The sequence below is a fragment of the Mytilus trossulus genome, chromosome 1 (genome assembly GCF_036588685.1).
Source record: "Mytilus trossulus isolate FHL-02 chromosome 1, PNRI_Mtr1.1.1.hap1, whole genome shotgun sequence".
In the NCBI taxonomy this organism is placed as follows: domain Eukaryota; kingdom Metazoa; phylum Mollusca; class Bivalvia; order Mytilida; family Mytilidae; genus Mytilus; species Mytilus trossulus.
In genome coordinates this window covers 21710032-21732668 of record NC_086373.1, presented here as the reverse complement: position 1 = coordinate 21732668, position 22637 = coordinate 21710032, and the positions used below count along the sequence as shown (strand labels likewise).

Here is a 22637-nt window from a genome sequence, read left to right as displayed (position 1 = left end):
GACAATCATACCATTAAATGACCTAGATATTGGAAATACAATAAAACAATGTAAATATTGACATTCTGTGTAGGTCAATACAATCTTGGCTTGAATGAATACCTGTGATCACTGAAGGATGACCATTTATGATTGTATTCTGTACTATAAACAATAGGTTAGGCAATCATAAATAATGTACTGTTGACAACAGATACCTAGGGCAGATTTTAATACACTAATAACAATATAAATCATACTATGATCTTAGTCTTTATAAAAATCTATGGGAGACCATTCAATATCATAATACTGTATCTCCTAAGAAGATTGTATTTTAATTGACTATTTCAGTTAAATCTGGACTCGAACTGTGATGGCATTTCATTTCAAATCAGAATGTTCAATCCACATATAAACTGGATATTAAGTAAACAAAACCACATTCTACAAGTCATGTGATACTTAACAGGTCAACATCAGCATGACCCAGTTAAATGTGAAATTTTAAATAACACTCACTGCAGGAGAGCAAATCTGAGCATGAAACTCAATCTTTTATTTTTTTTTCAAGAAAAATAACTTTTGATTTATATAAAGCAATGTTTATTAAGCTAAACAATATCCCCAGAAGTTTTGAACTTTCATACAAACCTTTCTTCTAAGTATTGTTGAAATATGAAACTACCTTTTTTTGTGTGTTTTTGTATTGTCTCATTGATGGCTCACCACACCTTTGTTTGTTCATTTCTATTACATAAGACATGCTCATCAAATTTATAAGGAATATGAATTTTTACCTCTGTCCTTGTGAATTAGAAATAACACAATCAACTACAGGACCAGTATAAACTAATGTTTAAATCTACATGTAACAATTGCAATAATTAAAGGAAAACTGAGGATGTAATAACCTACCACACACAGACACATTTCCTCAAGCTAAATTTTAGGTTGAAGTTAAAAAAACATATCTTTTTGAACTTACCCTTGACTTGTTTCAATATTTTCTTTTCATTATTCAACCAGAACTGAAAATAAATGTTTTTTATCAATTAAAAATATTATTACCGTATATAAATATACATTTAAGACATTCCAATATACAAAGAGCAAGTCACTTATGCATGAATATAACTTATGGTGACTTCAATATTTGAACTAACTTTGGTTTTTATTTGAAAAAATATAAACTGTTAAATAGTAAGCCTCTATGACATGAACTTGAATTAACTAAGAACAGGAACTGTGCCTGTGCCACAAGACAAAACTTTCTCAAAGGGGTCGTACATACCAGTACAGTAAAGTACAGTCAAGTTAAAATGAACTATGATATTGACAGCATAATAATTAGGGATCTTTCATAATATGTTCATTTGGTTGAAATTCTACATTAGGTTCTTAAGTTAATATCGGAAACCCCTTTTCTGCTTTTCTGTTGCATTAATCTTGATTGAAGATATATTTAGTGATCTCAGAATGAACATGATTAAGAATCTTCCTCTCATTAACATGTGAATATTCATCCATGTGACATTCTACAAGTTTCTTTATAAAGAAAAATCCTTTTCTTTTATTTTATAACCTTGGTCTTAGGGATTTGAGATCTAACTCTAATTTATATCATACAGACCCCTAAGATGTCAGGAAAGACAGACAGACCAACTGATGGATAGGTCAAAGCCAGTTTCAATCATTGGCCTTGTACTGTATGAAAAAATGAAACAACAGATATGTGGATGCCAAAGAAGGGGTAACAAAAAACATTCAAAATTGTTATCTCCTTCCAATATCATCAGACTGGATCATTTATCTGAGTGCAAAATCTTTCTATTGTATACTTACTTTAACGTTGTTATTCTGATACTGTAAACCAAAATAATCTTTCTCTTGTAATGTTAAATAAGCACAAACTTTATCAAACAATTCTTTGCCAGTTGCATTTTTCTGAAAGGAAAAAATATCATTCACATATATATAGAAATTATGAAAATAGTTTATACTGTACTTCTTATTAATCTTTGTTGATACTTTAGTCATTTCCTTTTAAACAATTACACAAAATGACATGTTAGTTGTTTTTAAAGAAATCATAAATAAAATTGAGAAGGGAAATGGGGAATGTGTCAAAGAGACAACATTCCGACCATAGAGCAGACAACAGCAGAACATCACCAACAAGTCTTCAATGCAGCAAGAAATTCCCGCACCCTGAGGCATCCTTCAGCTGGCCCCTAAACAAATATATATACTAGTTCAGTGATAATGCCATACTAAACTCCAAATTGTACACAAGAAACTAAAAATTAAAAATAATACAAGACTAACAAAGGCCATAGGCTCATGACTTGGGACAGGCGCAAAAAAAATGCGGCAGGGTTAAACATGTTTATGATATCTCAACCCTCCCCCTATACCTCTAGCCAATGCAGAGAAGTAAACACATAACAATTCGCACATTAAAATTCAGTTCAAAAGAAGTCTGAGTCTGACATATATTATCGACTGTTAAAAAAACTGAGTTTTAGTACTTTTTCACTGCCAAATGTTCAACTTCAGCAGTACAAAAATTTGAACAGGACATGCCCACGCCTCAAAAAACTGACATAATTAATTGAACACTAAATTGGACAAGTCAAAACATTTTTTTTGCTGAGAAAACATTCTGAATTTGATTGTAAAATCAATGTTTATAGATTACCAATGCTCATAATTAATGTTCTTGTTCATTTACTTAAAATTTGCATTTCTAATTTTGATGAATGTTTTTATTTTGAGCGTATATTTTTTGGCATTTTCATCTCAGGCCCTGAATAAACCCAAACATGACTAGATATGTACAGTACAGCAAAATCATCAAAATTTATGGTATGCCACCTCACGTTCATAAGTCATAAATCCTGCATTAAGGTCAGTGTAAAAAAATAAATTCAGAATGAGCAGTTGTAACTTTCTACTGAATCTGTCACACCTGTCCTTCAAATGTACCTTTCACCTGTAGTGTAATGATATATACTAAAACAAAATTATCTGAATATATATACAGTGTATACATATTATATGTTCCAATAATTTGTACATACTGGGGATTCATTACTGCCACCTGTAGAGTAATATACTAATACAGTATATGTATATACCTACATGTATCATTATATGTATGTTCCAATAGTTTCTACATACTGGGGATTCATTTCTTGTGTGATACTAATTTCCATAGATTTAGATGGACGGTAAATTTAACAACAAATCTGTACGTTCAAAGAATTACCATTATGCTACAGGATTGTATGCAGACTTTGGCTAAACCACAGTTTGAAATATCCATGAAAATATAATTTCCTCAGTCCTTGAAAATTGGTACATGTATCAAATGAATTCACAGTATATTAAATTAATAAAAACCACTATATGTTTTTCAATAGTTAGTTTTCCATTTTAAACCAAAGCTAGCTACAAATACTCACTGTAACATCTGTTTCATATAACTGTCCATCTAAAAGATGAATTTTACAAAACACCATTTTGCCAGATCTTGGCTTGGCCTTTGTTGGTGGTTTTGTGGTTTTAGGACAGACTTCTTTTTTCTCTTCTACCTGCAAAATACAGACAACTTTTAGTACACTTAATCTCTCAGTGCTTTATAAAATAAATAATTATAATAACTTAAAATAAAGAAATAAGCTAAGTCATCATGACTTGCATATCAATATTCTTTATGATACTACATGCAGTACATAAGTTATATTTATCATTGTTTATTATCAGCAAAAGCCAATAGTCTTGCATGCTGACCTGAGAACACAGATATATATTCCAGTGGCAGTGCAATTCTTTAAGACAAAAAGCAAATTACAGCCTCATACTGCCCACACTAAGGAATCCATTTGTAGACAAATCAAAGAAAATAACTATTTTCCCTGACCCTGCTGTGCCTGTACAACCCTAGGTTTTCCATATTTTCATTGAGCCTGTTAGAATTTCTAATACAGCCCTATTGAAGCTTTAGAAATTTTATTCTACAGATGATCATAAGAGCTTGTGGCTGCAAAAATTGGACACACAATATTTTCTTCATGAACCATCTAGACATTTTATAATTTTCTTTGAAAGCTGATACCACATTTTCAGTAATATGTCTTTAGATGGTTTGTGTTCTAGCTAGAATCTGATGCCAGAGGGCATAGCACAATAAAAGGGCCAGGGGCAAACACCAAAGGAGTTTATACATTGAAAAATATTTAGAAGGTCTCTTTAATATCAATGCAGTACTTTATGTACTTAGCTTTCTTATTACAGTTGAAGAAATATATATATGATTCATGTGCATATATTTCAGAAACTTGAGAAAATATGACAAAGGTACACTGTACATGTTACATACATGTACGCACATCAATTGCTTTTATCCTTTGATATTCATTACATCTTTTTCAAATATATGTCAAGTGTATTGAAGACCAAGTTATATATAAAATAAGTAATTAAACATTATGTCTAACTTGTCAGATTCTTACTTGTGACTGCTCATTTAACTTGATTAAAATAAAATACTAGCTGACACAGTAATTAATTTTTCCAACAAAAAGTATATATTCTATCATTTCTAAAAATAATTATTCAGTTCATTTGAAAGAATGGGGAAAGACACAAGTACAAATCGAACAGGATATATATGCAAACTTAAAAGTCAAAAACAAACTGACAATGCCATGACAAAACACAAAACAGCCAAAAGACAACCATCAGTACACAAAACACAACATAAAAAACTTAAAATTGAGCAAAAAGAACCAAACTAAAAACTGGGGGTGTTTTAAAGTGTTTTTGAAAAAATTGACAGATTTTGCTCTGCATGTGAAACCCTTCATGTAAGAATATAAAACTATAAAAAGTAAAACTAATGCTCCATAACAGTCAATCAACTGCTGATATATTCAGTAAACAATTGAAAAGGGATGATTTCATCTTAAAACCACTTGGAACCTTTTTTTAAATAGCATTCTTATAAACAGCAAACCTCTATATGTCTATCAAGCAAATCATGATAGGAAAAGTAAGCTCTATAGTATGGTGTCAACTGAGCTCCATGTCAGGTGCTGTTGGTTGCTACAGTGTACATAGAAATGGAGAGCTCACAATTGGGAAATTTTTGAAATCATCTTTGTCAGTCAATCATCTAAAATTTTCAATTTTTAGATGCAAGTCAAGATACCAAGCAGACTTAACAACAAATGCTGGATCCTTCATCTATTTCATGTTCTTCTACAGCAAATCTGACAGAACTATGATTATGAACAATATTTATTTGGAAGAGAGTACTCACGATTCAGGATATACATGTACATGTACATCTGTATTTTTGATACAGAACCTTTTATATATCAATTTTCAAAACTGAAAACTATTGACCGATTATCAAGGCTTTATCACATTGGACAGCAAAGAAAAGCAAAGAATACATGTACATTGTACATGAATGATGAAGTAGCAGAAATGAACATGACTTCTTCACATTAGTTTCCTGACACAGACATACATGTACACTTGGTTAGGGTCAATCAAAATACATGTACATTTTTGTGTACATACAGACTTTTTTGTTAATGGATGAATCCATGCCACCACTCTACCAACTCAGCTACATGTAATACACCAGTTCCAATGGTACTGTAGTTATATCTCATTCTGTCATATGAGTTTCAATACAATGTGACAAAAATGTAGGCATTGTCACTTCCAACACATTTTGAGTTAATGGGTGATAAAGTTTCATGCAATATTGGGAAATTAAAAATCTAGATTAATTGATTGGTTATCCTCATTTCAGTATTACAAGACGTTAAGATTATGTACCTAAAACCTAAGGAACAGAAATTATTTCTAGACTACCGTGCAAAATGACAATCGTGAAAATGCTCGAAATCTGATACATGTAGGTACAAGCTAGGCTACTTGCCCCCTTTCTCACTGGTAAATGACATAAGTTCATGTGTAATTCATTGATGATCTTTTCTGGTGAAAGGTACCAACTGAGCTACAGTTCTGCTTTTCAAGCAGAAATGCGTAAGATTTGACAAAAATTGTTCAGGTAAAAGGGAAAAAAAATAGATCACAGGAAAATGTGTGGCAGCCTTGGAGCTTAGACCAATAGTAAGCAACTTCCCTGCATTTTATGTTTTTAGGATGTTTCACATTGAGTTATCGGTAGTCTACATGTATATTTGCTTTCATCAACTTCAATGTCTTCATACATCAGGTAAAGTTACAAATGATAGTCATGATAGTCAACCTTTCAATGAGGATAGTAATGGATATTCGACCCAGTCCCTATAATGGTAGTATACATACTAGTAGTGACTTTCACTGTCAGTCGTCAAACAGTCATTTTCAGCTATTTTTAGCGTCAAATTGGTTATAATTTGTCAACTTCTATTTTTTTTTTGTCTTCTTCCAATAAAAAGGAGTCTTGTAACCTTAGGAGGGAGTCTCATTGATCTGGCTTACTACAATTGTATTTTGTCAGATTCCCGTATCCTGCTTACACTATGTACAACGAACGTACATAATTCTGGCCCTGTAGGAGCAGGTGCTGTCATTTTTCCATCAAATATTATAATCAACCACAAATTGAAATTAGTAAAGCTGTATCCAAAAAAGGATCAATACTACTCGGAGAACTGATCGCCATTAAACTTGTTGTTGACCACTTTTTAATTTCAGAAAACAGACAAAACACAGACTCAATTACACTTTTTTCAGATAGTCAGACCTCAATTGGAATTTTAACTTTAAACTGGAAATCAGAAAATTACATCAAAGTCATAAGAGAAATTAAGAAAAACATGAAAGTATTAAAGATGAATGGAATTCCATTAAATTTTGAATGGACACCTGGTCATGCTGATATCCAAGGAAATGACATTGCTGATTCACTGGCCAAAAAAAGGAGCTAAAGAAGCTGAAAAAATAGAAGAACCATCAGAAGTAACCAGGCAGGATATAAAACGTTCAGCAAGAGAAAGTGTTTTAAGAAAATGGCAGAACCAATGGGAATCAAGTCAACGTGGCAGAAATTATTATAACTATCATCAAAAAGTTTGTCAAAAAATACCAAAAGATTTACCATCCAAATGGTCGTTTTCAATAATTACTAGTTTGAGAACAGGTTATTGTGATCTAAATGATTATAAATCTAAAATCATACCATCATCAGACAAAAACTGTTCCTGTGGAGAGCCAGAAACTGTAGAACACTACCTTTTACATTGTTCTAACTATGAGGAGGCTAGAGAGAGGATGAGAACATCTATTTACTTTATAACAGGAAATATATGCATGGATTTAGACACCTTACTAGGAATTGATGAAGAAGACATTAATAGAGACAACCCAAATGAGATATTGTGCCATCTGGAAAATTATTTAACGGAGTCTGGTAGATTCAAAAACACTATACAGCAAAAAACACTATAATTCTAAATCAAAATTAAGTCAAAATTTTTTAAGCAGCAGCCACCATTTCAATTAAGTACATGAGTGAAAATTACATATGTGAAGAAACTACAAAAGAGGAAACGAAACGTACACAAGTGTTTACAGTGTCATTTGGGACACTTACTAAAGACTAAAGACATTTTTTTGTCATTTCCCGGGTCCCGCAAGACCTCATTTCCCGTTTTCACGACACAATATTTTGACTTTCACGTGTCACGCTTACAAAAAAATTGGCAATCCCGTGTCACGCTTAGACCCCAATGAGACCCACTTGGGAGTGAAAAACTAAATCATCTAAAAAAAAGTGTTATATTTATCGCCATGCATCAAAATATGTAAACGTTAATTGGCAATAATTTTGACTATTATTTTGTATTAAGGTATCCCCTCACAACCTTCTTCAATTGATCGAAAAAGTGCCTGTTAGTGTTATACATTTGTACATGTGCATGGCCATGGGTACGTAAATAAGAAAAAAAGGGGGGATATATGGCAAATAATTTGTCAATTATTTCATTCTAAATTGGACCCATTTAATGCTTTTTCGGTTCTTCTTTAAAGGGGAGGTCATTTGGCACGTCAAGTTTTGTTTTCTGCAATAAAGACGAGTAAAAATTGACCTTTTCTGCCGCCATTTCCCACTTTTCAAATTTCTTTACAAAAACTGGGTCAAGTGTAATGACATGTCAAGGAAGAGTTAAATGCTGATTTCCTGTGATACTAACACAATAGTTAGGACATAAGTATGTTAATGTATTACCTATATAGCTGTAACACAAAGTGAAAATACACACAATGTTCCGTGTTCGAAAAAATCATGGAAGCCTCCAGTACACAAATGATATCACACACGCACTTCCTTCCCACAATTCCCCGAGTAGCTATTTTTAGGCGCTCAAGGTAAAGTAAACAAACAGGTGGATGAAAACCCTCTTAGTCTTCTTACCCATGATAATATAAAAAGTCACAAGTTTATTGTCGTCTTATTGATTTTAATACATATGCATTAACTAGATAAGTTAATTAAAGACACTCTTGAATAACACAGCCTCCAGGGAAATAATTTTATTTAAATTATACAAATATTCAAATAATTAATCAGAATAGATTTCTTATATTTGTTTTAAACTTCAATATAATCAATCATTTATTTTGGCATTGACATTTAAATTTTGAATGCTCCACAAGACACAGTAATGTGTAACAGGGTGGGAAAAGGGGGAGGGTCTGGAGCTTAAATGGTTAATTAACACTTAACTAACACATTTTTGTTAAATGACCCCCAGGTCAACTCATCAGTTCATTCATGAATGGAAAAAGTAAACTCTTCTAATTAGCTATATATATTATTAGAAACTTTAAACATGTATTATATGTCTCTTATATCATGTAAACAAACAAAAGTTAGTATACTATCTTCAAAAAAATTAGTGTGAGGTCATTTCGCATTTTAATCAACATGAATTGGTAGAAAGTAACATTAGTAGCTCGATTGGCACTAGTTAATTTGGTTTTATTTGTTTAGGAAGTGTTATAATTTTCTGATGATTTAGACCTAAGTTTTCTAAAGTATACATGACCCTTATAAGTCAAGAAATATTTGTTTTGATGGACGAGTTATTATAAGGTAATAGAATTTCTGACAACAAAATATTGGATTTCACAACTTACTGCAAGCAACAAGTTGATCTCGGTTACAAGAAAAAGAAAGTACATATTTTAATATATTTATATATTTTTTAAAGGAATTTTTTTTTTTTTGGGGGGGGGGGGGCAAAGTTCCTGGCCCCTCTTGTGGTAAAAATTGGTTGATTATTTAGGGAATTACTAATGCATGACTAGAGCGAGCCCCCTCTTGCCCAAGATCAAGTCAGTCTCCCAGTATGAATATGTATTCCACCTCTGATTAATTTTAAAGTGTACTTCAAATAAGAGTTTTAAATCTAAAGATATCACAAGTGCACAAGGTTGATGATCAATTATGACATAACATCCTAAGAATCCAATTTACACATCTCCATAATGAATGAAAGAGTTACATTGTCACAATAGCACAGAAATTATTTTTATTTGGCAAGGACTTGTAAAAATGTTGAACAACAACTTTTGTGAAGGCATTCCATTCATTTTCATGTGTCAGGCTAAATTAAAAAGAATAAGAAGCAGAAATAGTGAAGATTTACATGTTTTGCTATTATTTTAATCATTCTGTCAGTACAGAAGCCTTAGATTTTTCAGCAAGTCATTAAGGAATTTGTTCTTGTGTCTGTTTTTTATTTTACGCCCCTCTTTTAAATATATATTTTCTGTCAGAATTGATGCAAGTCATGTTGCCCTAGCTACTATAAATAAAAAATCTATGCACCAAGAGTCTATACTATAAAGATGCTTTCTGAGTGGATCAATAACTACATATATCTATCAAGTGAAAGTATAACCATTTGGGTGTAACCATTTTGGAATAAAATATTGAAGAGCTGCAAGATTTTTATGACTTTTGCAGAATTAAAATTGTATATCTGATTGATTTTTGGGTGCTAAGCATCCATTGGCAAATATTTCATACATGTTTTGGACATAGGTAAACAAGCACTGAAGTTTGAATAAAGTTCTAATGATCAAAGGAACACACAATTTAAGCAAAGTACTAAATTATTTTTTTCCAAGCAACCCATCTCCAAATTTATAAATTTTACAAACAGCTGAAGAAATAAGGAACTTGTCGTCTCAATTTTTTAGGTTTTAAAAGATTGACTATTATGGTTAGATAATAGTCCCAGATATAGAGTATTGATAGTTTGTATTTAATGTATCATATCAATTGTCAACACATTGTAATGTTTACTGATGTAATTGATACACCGATGATTTAACTGTCCACAGGTATTGTACTTAATCTTTACAGGTAAATTAGACTTCCTACATGGTCATCCCTCAGGGCAGAAAGATGACAAGATGCTTGTCAATCAGAGATCTAAAGAGGAAGTCAACCAGTGAAAAACAGGTTCAGGGTATATACTTATGATGTAAAATATAATTATAAACCTCTTAAGTATGGAAAATATATTTTCTTTACTTTTTACCTTGATATGTTTTATATTGGCATTCAAATGAATTGATGTATATCTTTAGAATAACAATATGTCATCTATTTAAACATATTACAGATCTATGCTAAAAATATGCCATCACAATTTTCAAAAAAAATCTTCAGAAGTATTTTGCATAAAATTTTGTAACACATTTATTCAAAGCAACTCAAGTAATACAATAACATGTCCACTCTCACACTTAGTTTTAAAACTTATTTGCTTTTATTCTCATTTTAATGACCATTAGAATATTACAATATAATGAGATACGATTTTATAATTTAGTGAATTTAGTGTTAAATAAGAAGGTCACAGAAATTTGAGTTTCCTGAAACTTGAGACACACTGTAGTGTATACGATCTGATTTTGGCACCGTATTACTGGTAATATTTCCTTGTCCAACGAGCTGTTTTGCCACAACTGAAAAGAAGTGACTTTTTTTATAGGCAATCTTTACTTAAGACAGTGGTTGTTACAGATATATATATGGGTCTCAGAAGCATGAGAGTAAACTGAAGAATGATGTTTACAAAAATTCAACAGAGGTAGAGACAATTAGTATTTTGTATTTTTTTAACCCCCTTTTTCATCTTGTTTCCTCAACAGAAAATAATGGTTTACATGGCAACATCTTTAAAGTACATCGTCTGATGATTTGATAATAGTGAATCTGATGAAATATATAGAGCATGCACCACTGGCAGACCCAAGGACTTTTTGCTGAAAAGTAAGAGGGACTCAGTAGAAAAGAAATCAGAATACCCCCCTAATTAGAAAGAAGAAAACAGGTCTCTTGTCTGTCCTCCTTGGACCCCCTTATTAAGTTATTACCATTGTGCACAGAGTTTGATTGTTTTCTGAGAAATTGAAACTTAAAAACATATTACTTGATCAAGAGAAACAGAATATAAATAAGAAATATCTACAGTTTGACAATAAGACCTTGAGGTAACTATTAGTTCTGTAGTGAGTTGATTATGATCTATTGTTACTTAAAGTGAAGATGTTATATCTGTTCACACTTTACATCCAGTAGTTGATGACATTTTCTGATACCATATGATAAAGTGTAGAAGTTATTCATACCATAGAACAATATCTTGCTGACTACTGATTGTATAATAGTAACTACTTTGAGATCTGCCCTGTCACTTTTATCATTTGTTTACACAATGCATTGACATCATAGAAATGACAAAAGATATTTTACCTATGATTCTCTGAATAAATTTCACTTCAAACTTGAGTCAGAGTTATTCAGGATGTGGGTGGGAAGTTTAGGTTAACCACACCTGTTTCTAATCAGAGCAATGTCTGCACCTTAAATTTATGGTCAAGATGACCACATAAATCTGAGGTCAGTTTTGTTTTTAGATATCAGATCTAATTACAGGTGATTTTTAACATGAAATTTTAATGATTAAGGCTGTTTTTCACTTCTTGATATTGTGGATTTTTTTTTCAAGGAAAATTAAAAACCTATGTACTGTGATAAAAATAATTTAGTTCTGAGTAAGTGTTAAGACCGAGGCCAATATTTAAAACAACATTTTGACATGCATTCATTTACAGATAATATCTATAAACACCACGCTATAGTAAAGCAATGAGGCATTTTAATGATAAAAAGTGAAAACTCATTTTCATTGACAAGTATGATTTAATTTGACATTTGAATTCACACAATTGACCTTTGTCAGCTACAGGTCACGTAATGTTTTTTGGCTACTGTTCAAAGGTCATGTTGATGAATAATTATTAAATTTGTGCCAAATTAACCAATAAATCAATGAAAATAACTTTTAAGCAGGTTTTGAACTTCTGGAACTCATGTTTTAATGAAAGAATATATTACATGTAATCAATCCCTTTTTTTTTTATATATATATATTTTTTTTAAAGTGCAGCACTCATTACAATGATATATTATTAGACTTGATTATAGCCTTTGATGAAATAGAAAAATCTGCATGATCTAGCATGGAATTTTAGTGACAATATATAAGCATAGATCTCAAAGGAACAAAATGTTAAATTGTAAAAGGAATATTACTAAGGTACACTCATTTTTTATTAAAATTGAAATAAACAAAATGGCTATAGAAATATGAAACTCAAAATGGTACCTTTAATAACTGAGTAGACAGAAGACAGATGGGGAAACTTTAGTTTATGAATAGCTGTTGGAGAATTGAAATGAACCCATAAAAATCTTTATTAATCCTGAGCCATTTGGTTTTGTTGATTGACAAATACAAAAAGTGGCATAAAAGTATAAGTAGAGGTCAAAAATTGCAGTTTACATGTTATCAATATTTCTAAGATGAAAGAGAGAGATCTGCATTCTAGTAAAGACAGATATTGATTGAATGATATCAACCTAGTTCAGGTACAGGTCAAACAGTTCCAGGGTTCCAAATGGCATGTCACTCATATAAACAAAAGAATAATTAATTCCATGGTTTTGATGTAAATAGGCTTACAGAAACTCCACAAGGCTATTTTAAGAATATGGTTTGAATTTCTTGACATTTCAATGTTTGTTTACATTTTCTGGGGACTTGAGGATTAAGTAGCAATTAACCAGATCCTTTCCCTAAAGACAGTGGCATTACATACAAACCATATGTTGGAGTAATTACCTCTTTATGGGAATGGGCACAGGACGTTTGCGCTTTTTTACCTGAAAAACGATAGGACATTTGCGCTTCAAATACTATGGACATTTGCGCTTTTAATTTTGATTCACCTGTATTAAATTGACCGGACATTTGCGCTTTTTACCTAAAGTGGTCTACCTGTAATCTTAATGAGAAGTAATCATTAAAGTTAAAAAAAATAACTTATATTTGTCATTATAGTTAGTTCACATTTACACAGTCTTGAACATGGAGTTTAAAGTTATAGAGACTAGTAAATGAAAAAAATGTTTATGATTAGGTACATTAATGAACAGGCTCCCCAAACAAGAATTGAGAAGTAGAAACTCGATCATTTATTTAAGTACCAATCAGGACAGATAACAAGAGCAATATTTGTTCACTCATTGGGCTTCGAATATCAAGCTATAACTGACCTGTAATTGTGATGACAGTACATGCATGGTTTTATTTCATAAGAATGTGTACTTTTAGCTGTACATAAACTTTTAAACAAATATCAACAATATGACATGTTTGTGCTATGAAATGATTTTTAAACTTTTAACCATAAAGAATGACTTTAACTCTGCCCGGTCAAACCTGCCGGTCCCAAGCCCGGATAAAAGAAAAGGGAAGTCATAGATATATATATAAAAAAAGCGCAAATATCCTATGTGAAAAGCGCAAATGTCCATTTTTAAAAAGCGCAACTGTCCTATGTTTTGAAGCGCAAGTGTCCACAAAAAAAAGCGCAAATGTCCTATGAAAAAGCGCAAATGTCCCGTGCCGATGGGAATATAATTGGCAGGATGACATGATTATCTACTATAATTAATGGATATCATTTATCTCTCAAGTGAAAGTATTATCACACAGATCAAATACATTTTGATAAGAATTTGATACTTGGTTCCTGTAATTAGAAGACATCTTTGATATGTCAAGTTCGCTTATTAAAATGGCAAAGCTGGACCAGAGACATTATAGTACAAAAATTTAACTGACTGGACCAATAAATCCCTCATCCATGGTTTTACATTTTAAGGTCAATAAACTATTTTCACATCATTGCAAAGAATTTTAAATACATATAAGTGTATATTTATGTGAAATTGGAGATACAATATAATGTTAAATCAAGTGGGAATTCTAATGTGATCATGGTGATGCTTTAAGCTTGTAATGTACTTCCAGGGGCGGATCCAGTCATTTTAAAAGGGGGGGGGGGTCCCAACCAAGAACAATGGGGAGTTCCAACTATATGTCCCCATTCAAATGCCTTGATTGTCCCAGAAAAAGGGGGGTTCCAACCCTCAGAACCTTCCTCTGGATCTACCACTGACTTCCATATATTTAAACTTTCTCAAAATGAATGTAAAGAAGGGGGATTATTTTACCAATTTGAACCTTTGAATGTCTTGTATTTTAACATGAGACATAGGTTCAACTTTTATTACTGGAACTGTTTGTTTATAATAAATTATAAATATCTTAAGAGTACTATAAACTATCAGATAATATATATAAGTTACCAGTCATACCACACAGACGTTGGGAAAATGATTAGTAGTGATCCAAAGTTATCGTTTTCTCTTACTATTGACTCAGTTTTCCATTAGTATAAAAATTAATGCCTTTTTACTATAATTACAGATATAATATTGAATTTTGATTAAACGCTACATTAAAACACAATAGCCCATATTGTGAGGTTTCTAATGTTAGAACAAAGACCATCTGGAAAATAGGAATTCTAGCCTACTTTATATAGCCTGTCTCTAAAATATAACATTATAAATCCTGTTGATAGACATGGGGGTCTACATAGGAATTTCTTACAAAAGTGAATGTCTACACATGAAAGTATTCACATTTAGGGGCCAGCTGAAGGACCCCTCCGGGTGCTGGAATTTCTAGTTACATTGAAGACCTGTTGGTGACCTTCTGCTGTTGTTTTTTCTTTGGTCGGGTTGTTGTCTCTTTGATACATTCCCCATTTCCATTCTCAATTTTACATGTAAAGGAATAAGATTTAAGGGGAAGGAATTCACTCTGAGGCAACAAAATTACTAAAATTTCCAAAGACAATCTTGTTTCTTGTATCATTTCTTTCCATATCCGGCTAATTAGTTGTGACAAAAATTGAAAAGATTTGAAGAAGATATTCATTTAATAGCCAATTTTTTTAAGAGCATTATTTATAGTATGATTTTGTTTGGTTTTAGTATATTATAGAAAGACAATTAATAAGAATTGATAAACTAATTATATTCTGTAATTAATAGTGCACACATTTGACATTTTGTAGATGCATGTTTGACATTATATAAGTGGAGACCTGATGTCATTATGAATTCCCTATTGAATTGTTTCCTCAGCAATGGTATGCATATAGAACCTCAATTGTAATACAGTATTAATGCAGAAATGATTGTCTTTTTATCAGCTTTATTTTCCACACTCCATTGATTGTCTGTTATTTTATATCAGTTTAAGCATGGTCCGTTACCAGAGCACATGCTGTATTTTACAGGCTGTTGTAACAATAGTCTTAAAAAGATAATCATTTTAATCATACCGATTATGATAACTTTCCATTGGAATTGTATTCAGTTTCTTCCAGATAGTATATCACCAATAAATATTTATTCATTGATTTTTTTTTTGTCATATTTTTCTACACATAGATTTATGACGAGACCATACTATATAGATCTTCAGTTTTTCTGATAGGTGAAATATGTATTAGTATGTAGATAAGAAGAGGCTGTTAACTGCTTGACTTAAAACACAGGATGTATTATTTTGTATAGAAGGCAATAAACAATGAATCATTTCAATCAATTGATGTTTTTTTTATATATTTTCAGAGAAGCCGTCAAGCATTTGTGTGAGATAAGAAGATACACTGTCTGAAATGCTAACCAGTTTATAAATGCCTATGGATCTAGATAAAGAATCCCAAAGTAAGAAATATCTGATATGGATTAAGAATATGTTATTCAGGGCAATCATCATTATATATTATAATAAAGTCTTTATAACACAGAAAAAAAATCCAGCCATTATTGGAATGAAGACCAACTAGAGGTGGGGGGGGGGGGTCAATTGAGTTGAAAAATAATGTCAAGTCAGTGTGTCAGTCTTACAGTTAATTCCCTCAAAACCATGGGTTTGAAGTAGTCCCTGTTGAATATGAATATAATATCTTGCAAATTGGTATTAGTTGGCAATCTATACCTGGGTATAATAATAAATGTCAATTACTTTTATAAAAGAACTACATTTAAGGAATTCAGGAGTTATAAGGATGACAAAATGGATCAAAAGCTATCCATACATTTCTATCAATATTATATGCTTGTATTCAGTTTTTATTTTTTCATGGGTTGAATATCCCCTTTTCCTAAGGTTTAGCCATGAACATCAAGTATTAAATTCACTGGCTTGTCCTTGTTAATGCCATGGTAGCTTGACTAGCTTCATTGAAAGATTACATGCATTTCCCTGTATAAACAGTCCTCAGAAACAGTCCCTTTTGAATATTGTATTGCTATTCAATTTACCCACAAAAGATGTCTTCAAACAGGGACTTATCTGACTGGCCCTAAAGCACCTGATACAATAGCTTATCTTTTGAAGATTGTATCACTATTTATTTTCATATTTATTTGATTTCAAAGTACCTTGACCCTGTGGTAAAATATGTTTAATTTATTACTCATATTTATTTTATTGCAATTATGCAAAAACTGTATGTACTAAGTATTTAAATACATATTTATATTGTAATTTTCATCAATATATATAGGTACAAAACCTACAATTAGTTACCTGCTGATATAATCTTTAATATTGTTGTGTCATTTAATACTTTGATTCTGTTTGATAGAAGTAAATAAAGAACCTTTGGTAAAATGTTATTGTGAGTATTGTTGACTTACAAGAATAAAAAGGTAGTTATTGTAAATTGAAAAGCGGAACAGATTATTGCTTGGTTTATGAAACTATTTAATCTAAAAGCATTTTTTTTTAAAGTACATTGATATGATTTGATTGGATCAAATTAATGAAACTTTTGCTTTTTTTTTTTTGTGGTTATATTTACAAAGTAACAAAGCAATCTTTAGTTTCACTAGTATCATGAGTATAGTCAAACCTACTTTAAAGGTCACCTTCTAAAGTGAAAACTATCTTGCAAGGTCGAATGCATTTTAAACCTCAATTAGAAGATCACTTTCCTTATAATGTTACTCTCTCTCACACTTGCCCCTCCCCAAGGTAACTTTAATTATGAAGCTTTAAAAGACTGCAGTATAAAACTCTTTTTTTTTTCTCGCAGTGTAAATAAGCCAGAGCTTGATAATTTAAAATACCCTTACCTAATTTATAGTCCACATTTATTATATCCTCAAATCTTAAATAATAGCAAAATAAATCCGGGAGACATGTGGGTGTTAGATTACCTGGCAGGTAAAAATGTTTCATCAAGTATAAACTGAATTAGAAAGGTACACACGTTTTATTAAAGTTTTGAAATTGATCAAAATTACAAGCAGTAGAACTGCATTCTATATATCTGTGTGCTGCCATAATTAATGAGATTGAAAGTGTAACAGCTGCTGGGGGAATGATGAATTTTATCATCAAAATCTTTTTGAGAAATATCATCTTGTGTTTCGCAGGATGTTCTTTTAATAAATGGTTTGAGCTACCTTACATATTTCTGTCAATTAAGAACAATTGTATAAATAATGTTCAACTTTAGTAAACAGTGTGGTTTTCTTCAAATAAAGATTTGTAAAATTTTGTAGTGAGGTAGTTATAAATAGATTTGCCAGTATCTTAATGTTAGGATTCCCATAGAGAACTGAAGCATTATATGAAGAGTATTCTAATCATTTTGGACTGCACAGGGAGTTTGTAACCACTGACCACAGGAATTTACTCTAGGCTGCTGGATTTATAGTGAAGTCTATCAAATTTTTGCAATTATTCTCCTTTTGATTAAACTGAATTCTCAACTAACTTTATAACATTTGTATGCATGTACGTACTGCAGCTTAAAACCCTGATTATGCCTGCTTTATAAAAATGAGGCGATGTGATATGAGTTTCAAAGGAAGTGGATGTAAGCAAATATAGGCTAATTTACATATATGTTCAAACTGCATTCATATTGATATAACTAGAGCAAAAAAGTAAGAAAATAGATCTAAGAAAAGCCATTTCAGCACAGTACTATGTGTTTGGAATAAATGCATGGTACAGTACACACTAATTTGAAGATAAGGGTCATAGTTCATCACCATGCTTAAAATTCCTAGTGGGAACACTCAATTTGAATAATAAATCTGCAAAAAGATTCAAACTACAAAAGCACTTTAATCCACCCTACACCAACGCCTTTTAATTTCTATATTTAGAAGACGACTGATAAGGTAAATTTGATCATTGCAATGTGTGCATGTTTGGACAAAATCTGTCAGTAAATTTTATTTATTTTTAATTTTCAAAGATTGTTTCCTAGCAACTTGATGTTTAGATGAAATCCATAATTTAATACTTAACATCCAAATGAAACATAAAAATGTTGTCACATATCAGATTTGACAATGTAATATTTTCTGTGCAACAACAATTTTATCTCGTAAATTATTATTTTTTTCTTTCTTTTGGTTCACCCAGTCCATTTGATCAAAATGTTTGCACGAAGAAAAACAGTAAAATAAAATATGATTATCTTCATTTCCCCCTTAGATGCTCTGTGGAAAACATATGTACAGTCATGTTTAAGATTTATTTGTATCGCAGATTTACATCTTTGTAATTAATACAGGTTAACCAAGAAAATAAACTTTGTGTGTATGAATAATCATTTACAGCTTTAAAAACATCAAAATAAATGAAGTTCCTGTTTGAAGCATAGGTTCATAACAAATCTTGCAATCAGAATTTATCCAATTTCATGTAATAAAATTATAAGGGGGATGACACACTTTGGGATATGGGATAGAGGAATATGTTCTATTTAGGGGTTATAAACAGGGATCTATGAATAAAGAGGGAAAAAAATTAAAAGAGAGCTTATAAAATTTACAAAAAAGAGAGATCTGAAATAAGCACCTCTATGTCACCCACTCAATTATGGACAAAAAGAAATAGTTCCCTGAATACTGCATTTCCAAGAATATAAATGCACATGTGAAAGTCTTTTAGATATACATGTACCTATTTAACAATAAGGAGATGCAATATGATCCACTTTATACAAATTCCAAAGTCCATGTGCCAAGAATGTAAGTTAGTTATAATGTGGGCCATCAACCATGAGGAAATTGTACAAATAAGCCGTAAAAGTGCTTGAAAAGTTAACAAATGTGAAAAAATTCAAATAGAAAACCAATGGCCTAGTATGTTTCGCAAGATGTACTAGTTAAAGTGTTGTTGTTCATTAAAATATTCTTAAAGTTTTAATGTGCATAGTTTTATGCCAAAAAAGTAGACATTTTTGTTATTATTTTGCCTAGGGTCATGTTTTTCTCCATTTCCCCTGAAATCTTAAATAACAATCTCAAAGTGCATTATGTTAAAAAAATATCTGCAAGTTAAACCCTCTGGTCTATAGTTATCTCATTTAGAAGGAGATGGCTTGTATACAAAAATATGCACTTTATTTGACTACCTCTGAAAAAGTAAACAGAGTTCAGTAATTTGGAAGGGTCTTGCAGTTTCCAAGAAGATTTAGCTGCCTATTTTCAAAAGCGTCTTGTTCTTCAAACATGACTTGTACAGTTATAACCCTGACCACTTCCAAAAAAAAAAAGACCTTTCCTATTCAATGCCATCTTTTTCACTTGGCAACTGTATGAGAGTTGAACTCCTGGCACTTGCCTACAGTATCCAACAAGGTGATTTTAAGCAGTTTTTCTAAAGAAAAGCTTATTAAACCCCTTGAAACAGTTTCACTTTCTACGACTAATTACATAACATGTCTAACTGTTAATTATGTCATTCGTTTATATAAAAGCACTTTGGGTAATAACTTATTTACCATATGCAACCAAGCTGGAAATAATAATGAATTTTTCATTACAGATTGATATAGGTTTAGTTATTAAAACGTGATATGCTGTGTTGTATTAGTGACACCCTACAATGTGAAATAATTACAGGAAATTATATATAGATTCTAGTAGGTGATGATAATCAGTTATTTCATTTAATGACAGTCCTATCAATCATTGTATTACATTAGGTACCAGATTAATATACTGTATAAAAATACAGATTACCCTCAACCTGAGGACAACATACACAGGTGAGAACAACATACACAGGTGTTGACAGGTGAATAAGTTCACTTCCCTGTTATGGTGTAATCCCCCTTTTTTTTTTGGAAGTATAATGCATTTGAATGGGGACATATTGTTGGTTCCCTTTTTTCTCCTGGGTTAGACCCCCCTTATAAATGGCTGGATCCAATCCTGATGTATAGTCCATTTATGAAGTTCCACAAGGGAGGAGAGGGGGGGGGCAATATCACATATCACCCTCTTGTTTGATGATTGAAGCTGATTTAGCATAGATATGGGAAATTATATCAATAAAACAGAAAAACAAAGATATTTTTTATCGACCACTGAAATTGAAAATGGTAAAGGGACAATTTCCACTCAAACTTTGTGGCTCATTCTCTTTGAAGCCCTAAAGGGAAATAACTTTTTGCTTCTCTTCACTTGTAGAATTTATGATCAATCTTATGTTAAAAGAATGTGTATGGCGACAGAAAAGTTGACAGGGAAATGAAAAAACTTACATAATAATTATGTTGTAATCAGAATTACATGAAGTAAATAAAGAAGTTTAGAATTTTTGTGGTTATTTTAATTGTTTTTGCATGATACATAAATGATAAATGGTTTGCAAAAAACTATGCCTTTCTATAGTATATACGTAAGAACAAACATAGATTTGAAATCCAAATGGACTTTTTGAATAAAACAATATGTTGGGTCCCATCAACACAAGTTAAATAGAAAATCTAGAGGTCACTTTTCAATGACTAGCAGTGGACAAGCATCCAGCCAATATAGTATAAGTTAGCTCTTAATTTTCTGCAGTCTGATTAATTCAACGTGCATGTTCAACAGAGATGACCGTACATCTGACTCTACACAGACACCTCAATTTCAGTAATTAAATACTTGCATTCCTTGCAATATAAGGAATTCAAACATATATATTTCAAGACAATTTTTTTTTCAAACTGAATTTTGATTTTTTAATCAGGTTATCCTGACTGAAAATCCGGTTATCAATTTGTGTTAGTAACTGGACAGGCTGATTACAAGACACTTTAGCTGTTTACATGTAATAACAAGAACCCTTTGTTTTATTTTATAATTTGTGAGCCATTCTTCAAATGTATTTCAAATTTTGATATTTTGTTTCTCATTATAGAATAGAGGTCAAGTCAGTTATTGACATTTTTGGCATTTGCTATTCAAGAGTTATAGTTCCTGATTGATTGGAAAATTGCAAATTATGTCTCTTACATTCAATAATTTCTGGATAATTTGATCAAATTAATTTTTTGTAATATACTGTTTTTGCATTATAAAATGAAGTTCAGGATGATTGTAATATTTTCACTTTTGCTCTTCAATTCTCTTGATTAACTATGATATAATTTATGTAAAACAAACTGTTTTGATGTCATTTTGACAACATCTTGTCATGTATTGAATTTATATATTAAAGTTTGTTAAAATGGTCTTTTTGATAGGTAATGTTCAGTGCTTCCATACATAAAAATAAGTGGCCACTTTAAACCTTAATTTTAAACAAATAGATTTTTTCTAAATTATACCTGAGTGCAGTGATTTATAAAAGGAGAAGTTGAAATGTTTGTAAAATTGTTTTAACCTAAATGCTAGAATATGATTTGTCTAGCTTTAAATATAAAACTTTGATATCCAAAATTTTTGATAAACCTACTAATAACAGGCTATTATTTGAACTTTGAATTTTCATAATTTCTTGTGTATAAAATTTTTGATAAATTCCATGTTTATTTGATATTATAATCTTTTGAGCGGTTAATAACACTTTCCATACAATGTATTTTGGTTAGATAGTGTTGTGCGCAGCACAGTACATTCTATTGAAAATATACTATTTTCCTTATAATAGAAAGTGTTGTGTGCAGCACAGAACATTTCAGTACAGAATAAACATTAACAAGAAATCAAGCAAAAATTCCATAATTAAAAATAATTCCAATTTCAAATAATAGCCTGTTAAATGCAAATTTTTGTTGTAGACTTTAAAAACCTCTATTTATTCATGTTTACTAAAACCAGCTGAGATTATAATGATTTGACCTTGAAATGAATATATTCCAGTTCACTGGATTTTCATTTT

At 31.2% G+C, this 22637-nt stretch overlaps 1 protein-coding gene and 1 long non-coding RNA gene across 17 annotated transcripts in view; one reads left to right on the top strand and one right to left on the bottom strand.

Moving 5' to 3' along the window:
* The window catches only part of LOC134718752 (band 4.1-like protein 2), a 68339-nt gene that overhangs the window by 27172 nt on the left and 18530 nt on the right, over nt 1-22637 (bottom strand). For 8 of the 10 annotated variants that reach the window (XM_063581439.1, XM_063581458.1, XM_063581467.1 and 5 more), the window contains 3 exons: nt 3447-3575; nt 1825-1926; nt 968-1010 (listed from right to left, as the gene is read on the bottom strand). In XM_063581439.1, coding sequence (XP_063437509.1) covers nt 968-1010; nt 1825-1926; nt 3447-3575 — 274 coding nt within the window. Of the gene's footprint in view, nt 1-967; nt 1011-1824; nt 1927-3446; nt 3576-8096; nt 8127-8236; nt 8395-22637 lie in introns of those variants that run through there. The other 2 variants (XM_063581502.1, XM_063581486.1) reach the window with 2 other exon arrangements.
* LOC134718802 (uncharacterized) overlaps nt 1-22637 on the top strand; it is a 42809-nt gene that overhangs the window by 11835 nt on the left and 8337 nt on the right. For 2 of the 7 annotated variants that reach the window (XR_010107446.1, XR_010107445.1), the window contains exons 2-4: nt 10382-10487; nt 11176-11296; nt 16082-16177. This is a non-coding gene — a long non-coding RNA (uncharacterized LOC134718802). Of the gene's footprint in view, nt 1-2438; nt 2890-8122; nt 8220-8352; nt 8377-8427; nt 8447-9475; nt 10488-11175; nt 11297-16081; nt 16178-22637 lie in introns of those variants that run through there. The other 5 variants (XR_010107449.1, XR_010107447.1, XR_010107450.1 and 2 more) reach the window with 5 other exon arrangements.